This window comes from Nicotiana tomentosiformis, chromosome 6, assembly GCF_000390325.3.
Source record: "Nicotiana tomentosiformis chromosome 6, ASM39032v3, whole genome shotgun sequence".
In the NCBI taxonomy this organism is placed as follows: Eukaryota; Viridiplantae; Streptophyta; class Magnoliopsida; order Solanales; family Solanaceae; genus Nicotiana; species Nicotiana tomentosiformis.
Window position 1 is genome coordinate 102,700,169 of NC_090817.1, and position 9,312 is coordinate 102,709,480.

At 36.3% G+C, this 9,312-nt stretch overlaps 1 protein-coding gene across 1 annotated transcript; it reads left to right on the forward strand.

The window, feature by feature from the left end:
• Positions 1 to 3,478: 3,478 nt before the first annotated feature.
• Positions 3,479 to 7,525, forward strand: LOC104116235 (phosphatidylinositol/phosphatidylcholine transfer protein SFH4-like). The gene is made up of 7 exons (XM_009627049.4): positions 3,479 to 3,804; positions 4,072 to 4,189; positions 4,486 to 4,574; positions 4,667 to 4,713; positions 4,791 to 4,879; positions 5,550 to 5,683; positions 6,635 to 7,525. The coding sequence occupies exons 1-7, from the start codon at positions 3,709 to 3,711 to the stop codon at positions 7,313 to 7,315; spliced, it is 1,254 nt and encodes a 417-aa protein (XP_009625344.1). The 5' UTR covers positions 3,479 to 3,708; the 3' UTR covers positions 7,316 to 7,525.
• Positions 7,526 to 9,312: the final 1,787 nt, after the last annotated feature.

The following is a 9,312-nucleotide window of genomic DNA, read 5'->3' on the forward strand; positions in this document are numbered from 1 at the left end:
ATAATGTCATACGAGCATGGTATTATACCTATATGAAGGTCTGGAAGTGATCCTGATTGGAAAAATAACAAGGTAAACCAAAGAATCGGGTTGGGAATTCAAGGAATGAAAAAGGACTCAAAGATAGGACGCAAAAGGCGCTCGCATCATGACCCCTGGAGACGTTCCAACCCGTTAGGCCTCAATGGAAGACACTGAACTAGAGGCATCACGAGGGAGGCTAAAATCCGGAAAGTACTTAATGAGCAGGATGCTCGCGATAGGGGGCTCGCGATGCAAGCTCCCCTGACGTCTTACATCTGAAGCCTTTTAAAAGGCAAGGTCGGGCTTCACTATTCTTATTTCAACTTTTGCTCAAGTGTTACGGAGCTCTCAAGACCATTTGCTCTAAGGTTTTCTCCCATTAACCAAGGTAATATTTGTTAGTCCCGCCAATATTGCTGTATTTATAAATAATAATTCTGGGTCCCTCGATGACATATTTTATCACAATTAATATTTTTTGGCTGATAGAGGGTTCAAATGGTATATAGTTCATTTGTTGGTAGCTTGGAGGATTAAAAGCATGACTCTTGCTTTCTAATTGGCTATTTTTGCATTAATTGCTACTTCATTAATCTTATTGATTAGCATACCCGTTGTATTTGCTTCTCTTGATGGCTGGTCAAGTAATAAAAATATTGTATTTTCTGTTACATCCTTATGGATTGGATTGGTCTTTCTGGTGGGTATCCTTAATTCTCCCATCTCTTGAACCTATTCGTCGTAGATTCAAAACCAAAATGACCCCCATAATTTTTCTCGGTTGTGAGACACATTAAATTTGAATCTAAGTCCCCAAAGAAAACGCAAATCAAATAAAGAAAATAAAAAAATTAGAGGGGGTCAAACTTCTTGAATATAAAGAATACAATTAAAAACATAATTGGAATCGTTCCGAAGAGAATATGTGTCCCAGCAATGCACAAAAACGATCTGGTTATATATCATATATCTGGGTACCAATTGTACTTGATAATACCTTGTCATTAGATATGCAATACAGAAAACCGATGCCAAACAAGCCTAATTTGCGCTTGCGCCATGACTGAGATGGTATGCGTGCACGTGCCTCACTAGAATCCATTTGAAAACAGCAACCACTGCATGGAAGACATCCCTAATGATATCCCAATCAAACTAGGATGCCCAAAATCATCTTCCAAAATACAGACAATGGCGGAAACAATGACTGTGAAGTGGTCTTATTTTGAAGGTCGTAGTTCATGGCTGACAAAGCAACTTCTAGCCATATAAAGCAACAGAAATAACAAGTTGTGATGATCCGATAGGTCACTTTGAGTTTAGCCTTTATTTCGAAGCCAATGAGATTCGATCCCATCCAAAAGGATCCTAATTTGTGATGCGAATACCACGGGACAAACGATCACCGGACTGGAGACTGTCGACATCTGCGCAAAGAGGTGACGACATTGCTGAAAAATGACAATCTCAGGGAATTTTTAAGTGATTAGGCTAAAAACAACTACGGTCGCAATCGTAATAATGCAGAACCTTCAAAAGCAGGAGAAGATTCCCCGCGCCCGATGAACAACATGATTTTCGGGGAGAATGAGATTAACGGGGTTATATTCTCGGCAACAAAAAAGATGAAGGTGTTAGTGATCCACAGCAAGAGACTTCGGGAAGTCGCTGAAGATGATATTACTTTCATAGAGGAAGACTCGGATGGATTTTTGCTAGCGCACAACGATGCGTTGGTAATTTCTTTAAATCTCTTAGATTTTAAAATTAAACATATTTTGGTGGACCAAGGAAGTTCGGCCAACATCATACAATGAGGGGTGTTGGAGCAAGCCAAACTCACCCGAAGCATCATTCTGGCCACAAATCTCCTCGTCGGGTTCAACCTAGCAAGTGTAACAACCCTATGAGAGATCTTGTTGCCCACAAATATCGAAGAGATGATGAAGACAACCCTTTTTGAGGTGGCATATGTCGATATGGATTACAACATCATCCTGGGGAGACCATGGTTACATGAGATGAAGGTTGTGCCACCAACATATCATCAGTTCCTGAAATTCTCAACTCCGGAAGGGATTAAACAAATAAGAGGCGACCAACCGACAGCGACAAAATTATGCTACCGGAAAATAAGGGGGACTATATGTATGGGGTAAAATATATTCATATTTAATAATCGCATGAGAAGGCGACATGTGGGGTCGAAGACAGAAGACAGTCGAACCTAAAGGTAATGATCTCGTTTGTCATCGGAGAGAATGATACTCATAAAGGCAAAATAAATGACTGCCATTCGATAACATTCAATGAAAAATACTCTATAGCATTAAGTGTATGATCTGTCACAAAGAATATGGCATTCACTACCAACCGTTACACATTCTTCAATGGCCCTCATAATTGTCATTTAAGAGTGGCTTGATCCCAGGACCTTGTTCTCTAGGTGTAATTATAAATAGTGAGCTCTATTATCATTGTAAGGGACACGAATTTTCTGACTAGCATACACTATATCCTATCAAAAGCTTAATAACATTCTACTTGCTTACTTATTTATATTATTTTTACTGCATCCGGTAGCTCCCCGTCCGGGACTAAGATATCTGTCATTTATTTCAATTAAGGCTAAGTCTTAAGAATTAGTTGTTCATACACTAACATTTGGTTCGGTTAACGTTATCGTTATGGCAGAAATTATAATGAAAATTATTTATATGGTGAATAATAATGTACGAATTTTTTTTATGGGGTAAATAATAAAACAAAAATTGTTATGCAAGAATTTTCTAATCTAAGGGTATATTTTTCTTAAATTTTTATTTAAATATTGCTAATACACAATTTTTAATATTCTATCTCATATAAAACAATACATAAATTCTAGTGTAAGTTATACCTCTACGATAGTATATCGTTATTTGTGAAACATATACGCACATTTAGCGCCCATTTGGTCATGAAATATTTTTCACTTTTTTTTGAAATCAGTGTTTGACCATAAAGTTTTTAATTTTCACTTGAAGATGAATTTTGAATTTTTTCGAAAATTTGAAAAGTTCCAAAAAACTGTTTTTCAAAATTTTCACTCAGATCACTCACAAAAAATAAAAAATAACCCAAAATTATATTCATATCCAAACACAATTCTAATTTTCAAATACTATTTTCACTTGAATTTTTTTAAATTTTTTTTTTTAAAATTTTACAATTCTTATGTCCAAACGCCCACTTAAAATAATGTGTTACTACAACATGTGTAATTTGGCTATTCCCCATTTATCTTTCCACTATATGCAAACGGCAGTAAGTAAAGATCGAAGTGGGCTAACGTTTTCTGTTAGAGCTCCCGTTCGAGCCGTGACGGCAATATTGACTCTAGTTAACGGCTTCCGTCACGCCTATAAATACGGGTTCTCTATCAGCACATCACTTGATATCTAGATCACAAGACTAGAATAGAAACTTGCATTGCTTTCTTCTTCCACTAGTGAAACCAACACACAAAACAAGATTCATCAGACAGTTTTTAAAATGGTTGCGTAAAGAAGAATATGCATCTTTGTTCTTTTTTTCACTGTTTCCTTTGAAAAATTTATCTGTTCACTCCATTTAAGAAGAGATACCCACATATAAAAACATTATTACTCAGCAGTCTTTTCCTTCTTTTATTGTCTATTAAGAATGGGAAAGAAAGAGCAGAATGTTTCGAAAGAGAAAGAAAGAGTTGAAGCTGTGCTAAACCTTCTCAGAAAGCAAGAACCTCTCACAGTTAAACAGGTTTTTATTTTCTTTTCCCCTCTCCATGTATATAGCTTTGTCTTAAATTCTTAATGCATAAACTTATTATATTTACGGTTCAAACTTCAAAAGTTGTTTAAACTTTTAATTTTATCTTCTTCTATTTTTGTTAATAAAGATATGTTGTATTTAATTATGAATATTTTGTTAGACTTTGAAGTAGAGAACTAGATGAAAAACAAGTAGTAGCTAGTAATTAAATATCCGTAGCTGAAAGTACAAATGCAATTTATCTTATGGTTGCAGGAGAAGTTCTGTAACTATGCATGTATAGAGAGGTTTCTGAAAGCCAAAGGCGACAATGTTAAGAAAGCTGCTAAGCAGCTGCGCAACTGTCTTTCCTGGAGAAACTCTTTAGCCATTGGTATATTTGTTTTTCTCTAATTTCTTTCAAATTTGTCCCTCCCTATTTATTCAAAAATAAAAGTAAAACCATTTGTTCTCGTTTGTCCGTGCCTTCTATTTTTATCTCTTTGTTCGTTCCAAAGAAAAAGAATCAGAATCTTTTGTTTCCGTTTAATTACTTTATTTTGAATCAGCTCATTAAAGTACTCATCAAAATCTAGTTACGATTAAAGTAAATTCATTCTTAAATTAGACCAGAAGCTTGATTTCACTTTAATTTGTCCTTTTAAAAGTTTTATTGGGTTGAGTTTTCAGATCATCTAATTGCCGATGAATTCTCGGCTGAGGTAGCACAAGGGGCAGCTTATGTTTCAGGACATGATGATGAATCAAGGCCTGTCCTGGTAATTTCAAATCTCTTCTTTTCTACTTAATATTTTTTAATTGATTTCTACATACGTAATTTCGTGTAATTCTTTTTTGGACCAACATATAGATTTTCCGAATCAAACAAGATTATCAGAAGTTTCACTCACAGAAACTGTAAGTACCTTAATTCTATTTATTAATTTTTTTTTCTCTGGGTTTTTAACTAAAATTTGAATTTATGTAAAATGTAGGTTTACTCGGTTGCTAGTGTTTACACTGGAGGTGGCAATTCAAACTATGGTAAAAGGGGTTGAACAATTTGTTATTCTATTTGATGCAAGTAAGTTCTTTTTATTTTTTTCAATGAAAAATTACCCTTATTTATGTCATCTAGAAATTTAAAAAGGAAGGGTAGAATGGTAGTTTAGTTTCACATTTACTTGTTTAGACAAATCAGAACTCAGCTTAAAGTAGTGAGTACTATACATTCTATTCTGAGGAGATTCCAAGAATTATCAGTCTGTAAATACCTCTCAAAGACAGCTTTTTCTAGTATAATTAATACTCCTATTTCAGATCCTTTTAAGTTCCAATGTCACGCCTAGTCTCTTATGTAAAGAGCAATTAATTGACTAATCAAACAAAGGAGATGGTGATTGTGCCTAGTGCCTATTAGCTAGTTGTAATAATAGGCAAGCAACAATCTGAAATTCTTTCATGCTTTGCCTGGAGTGCCCTTGAGTTGTTGCTTTCAAACTTGTGAATGTAGGGGTACAACTTGTCATTCTCTTTTATCTAAAAAACAAAAAAGGAACTTCAAATACTCAATAAAGTCAAGCAAAATTACCCAGAATTATACTTTTTCTTACCTTGTCAGAACCTAACAAAGCCTGTAAGAAGTTTGAATTTTTCTCGTGAGTTTCCTTGGGTGATGATAATTTATTTTTGGGAGTTATGTTTTGACCAAATACTTCTACTATAACTGAGGGGTACCAAATTGCCAAATGCAGGCCTTTTCAGGTCAGCATCAACTTTTATGAACATACTGCTGCCTACACTGAAAATTATCAGCGATTATTATCCAGGCCGCCTTCACAAAGCTTTTGTCATTGATCCTCCTCCTCTTTTCTCTTATCTTTGGAAGGTACTATTTACTTTTATATTACGTCCACTTTATTTTGTCTGCATTTTAGGAATTTTGCACTCACCCACCACTTCCAACCAAGAGGTTGTGAGTTCGAGTCACCCCAAGAGTAAGGTGCGGAGTTCTTGGAGGGAAGGATGCTGAGAGTCTATTGGAAACAGCTTCTCTACCCCAGGGTAGGGGTAAGGTCTGCGTACACACTATCTTCCCCATACCCCACTAAGGTCTGCGTACACACTATCTTCCCCATACCCCACTAGTGGAATTATACTGAGTTGTTGTTATTGTTCTTAGTTAACATTGATACTATTTTATAACCTTTATTATTAGGGTAATTATCTAAAATCTTTTTATTTATTCTTAAATATTTAACTTAATTAACATTTCTACTCAATGAAAAAACAAGGTTTAGCTAGGAAAAAAAAGTAGTAATAAATGCTTCTTGTTTTGCCGAGGGACTAGTATTTGATATTGAACAGAGTAATTTATTTCTAAGAGTCCGTTTGGCCAAGCTTCTGGGAGGCCAAAAATATTTATTGAATGATGTAAGAAAAAACAAGAGTTAGCTAGGAAAAAAAGTAGTAATAAATCTTTTTGAATGAGTTTGCAAAAAGCACCACTCAAATGAATTGGTCAAACACAAAGTGCTATTTTGCAAAAGTCCTTTTGAACAAAAGTATATCTGAAAATAAATAATTTTTGAGGCCAAAGAGGCTTTAAGTCAAATTAGTGAAAAGCACATCTATAGTATTGTAAGCAACTTTGACGCCAGCATAATTTCTTTACTTATTATAATAAGTAACTTGTCTTGTATTCAAAATATATTAGAAATTTACATTTTAAAGAGGTTTATATACAAATATCATTTGTGTAACGTGATAGTGTAAAATATTATTTATATTATCCACATTTATAACTTAAAATCTTTACTTTGTGGTTGGTTTATCACAGGGAGTGAAAGCATTTGTTGAGCTAGCACCACTTACAATGGTAGTATCATCACTTGACTTTGAGGAATCATTGGATTTCAATTACTTCACTTCGTATGATCCAAAATCAGCATCCCATACATTCAACTCTCCTTCATCAATGTCATCAACAGCCAAGATTGGGTCATGCTCCTCTTCAAGATTTGCCTTCACAGTTTCCAATAGCTTTGACTCCCTCAAACCATGGTCTCTTACTTTAATTGACACGTCATCTTCCAAATTAGGCCCCACTACTACCTTATTGGGCCCCGCCATCTCACCTCTCAATGCTCGATCCTACTCCTTTGCATCACCTGTTACTAGGACTCCACGTGGCAACATCGGAGCCGTTAAAAAAGGATTCTTCCCTTCCACAACTTTGCCAACAAAAAAACAAGATTTATTAGATCCAAGCTTCATCAACCATCCAAGGGCTATGAGGCCTTCATTTTTTCAATCACCAGCAATGTTCTTCAAGAAAGAGGGACACGTAAGCAAGACAGAAAAGTCTCAAGAGTCATTTGTACCGTTCTTGAAGTTTTATCGTAGACCGTACGATGAGATGACTTACAGGTCAAAGATGAGACCTCCATTAGGTGGCCTAATATCTATTGTCTCACCACACATTCAACGCCATCATATTTCAGTCTCTCAGCGGTTTTGATACAACTTATACTACATAAAATATATTACTTAGATGTTTATTACCATTACATTACTGACTGTGAACTTTCCTCCCCAACTAATAATTGATCAATTATTTCTCAATTACCCCTAGTGTGTTCAATGGAATTTACAATTATTTCTGTTGCTTTGTCACACCAATATCTACAGTCATAGTAAATAGAATTTGTTATGTGTTTCATAGAGAAAAAAAAATAGACTACGTCATATGCGGGATGTGAAATATCGTGAAAAGTCTCATTTTGTGTTATGTGATTTGTACTAGCTAATTACTACTACCTTTGGGCAATGCAAAAACAATACATGGGAACAAGATAACGTGCATGGTCGAGATGATGAACATCACATTAAAAGCCATTTATGGGCGAATCATACTGTATAAGTTAAAATTCGCTCTAAAATATTTAGGGTAATGCAGCATTAAGGAAAGAATCAGTCGTGGTCGGCCAGGGAACAACAAGGTTCGTGGTAAAAATGGCAATAATGGCCGAGGTCGAGCATCATTGACAGAATAGCAACGACTAGTTTTTGAAATAGGATATTAAAGAGAATACTCTCTGCACTTGTACTACTAGGGTTTGTTAGATACATGTCTCAAATAAATGGTGGGGGAGGGGGGGAGGGAGGTAATATTCATTGATAAGAACACGTTTAGAAGAAGATTCTCTCTCTTGTAAAGATACAAAGACTACATTTTTATCAAGATTCTTACCCATATTATTCCACCACTTTTACACCTGATCCGACAATAGTTCGAACAAACCTTGGATTTATCTATCATTCATCATTGCCAGGAGGAACATTCGTCCAATCTATCCTTTATTGGGTGAATCATTCCTCTTATTTACTTAAATGCCATTTATTGCTAGTTATATCCCTATTATTGCTCATTATTTATGAACGTTTTGTGCTTATCATTGCCAACACTTCATTGGATATGTCCCATCTCACACGCGTTTTCAAGATTCGCATCTAGAGTTATTATCATTAACTAGATTTAACCTGTTATTACATAAATTTAATAGTTTAGCCGAAAGTTATACTTTTTGGTCAAACAATGTAGCGTCGTCTATGGGGATTATCTAGTAAACTGTTTTAGTTTCTTCTAGATCTACAACTGACACTGGTTACTAACGTAAAGAAAAAAAAAAACAAGAACAAGAATCTTTTTTTTCTCTTTGCATACATAGATCTAATATGACAGGTAACAGAGAAGAAAGAATGAGAATAATGAGCGACCTCCCAACCAACCTCATGAACATCATCCATGAGAGCTCTGAAGCAGTGGACGAGGACACAACGCCCAATGCCTCCCCCAGGCGAGGTGGGTCACATCCTCTCCACTGCAGCATCACAAAATCTCTTGGTAAGAACCTACACATCCACGGTAGAGGAGGCGTCGCCAGCAATAAAGAAGCTCCTTGAGGCCTGGCTAACTGATACGCTAACCAGCATCCTCCATAAGCCCGTTCGGGATACGGCCACAGAAAATGCAAGAACTTGTGTTATGCCACCAGTGGACGAGCAACATGATCAACATCCTCCTCCACCTACAACGACAGGTATTACTCACAATGTTGTTGGCAATACAGGCGACGACGCTCTCACTGTAGTTCTGAAAAAGATGGAGGAAATGGAAAATGAGAATAAGCTACTTCGGGACCAAATGAGAGAACATTAAGAGAGGTTCGATAAAATACCGGGCGCTCCCAAGCTCTTGCCGAGGAGAGACGTCGGTCGATTCGTAGAGCAGCCATATAGCGACGCCGCCACCACATATGCCATTCCAAAGACCTTCAAAATGCCGCACTACTTGAAAATATATGACGGCACGACTGACCCCGAGGACCATGTTACCTATTATGTCACCGTTGTGAAAGGCAATGACCTCGCCAAAGAACAAGTATCCTCCATTTTGCTAAAAATATTCGGCGAGACCCTCACTGGAGGAGCATTAACGTGGGATTCGCAGCTGCC

What these genes read in the sequence shown, in the direction of transcription:
- LOC104116235 (XM_009627049.4), top strand. Translation starts at nt 3,709, where the DNA reads ATGGGAAAGAAAGAGCAGAATGTTTCGAAAGAGAAAGAAAGAGTTGAA. An exon ending in ATGAATCAAGGCCTGTCCTG is followed by an intron (nt 4,575 to 4,666) that starts GTAATTTCAAAT and finishes ACCAACATATAG; the next exon opens with ATTTTCCGAATCAAACAAGA. An exon ending in TTTTCTCTTATCTTTGGAAG is followed by an intron (nt 5,684 to 6,634) that starts GTACTATTTACT and finishes GGTTTATCACAG; the next exon opens with GGAGTGAAAGCATTTGTTGA.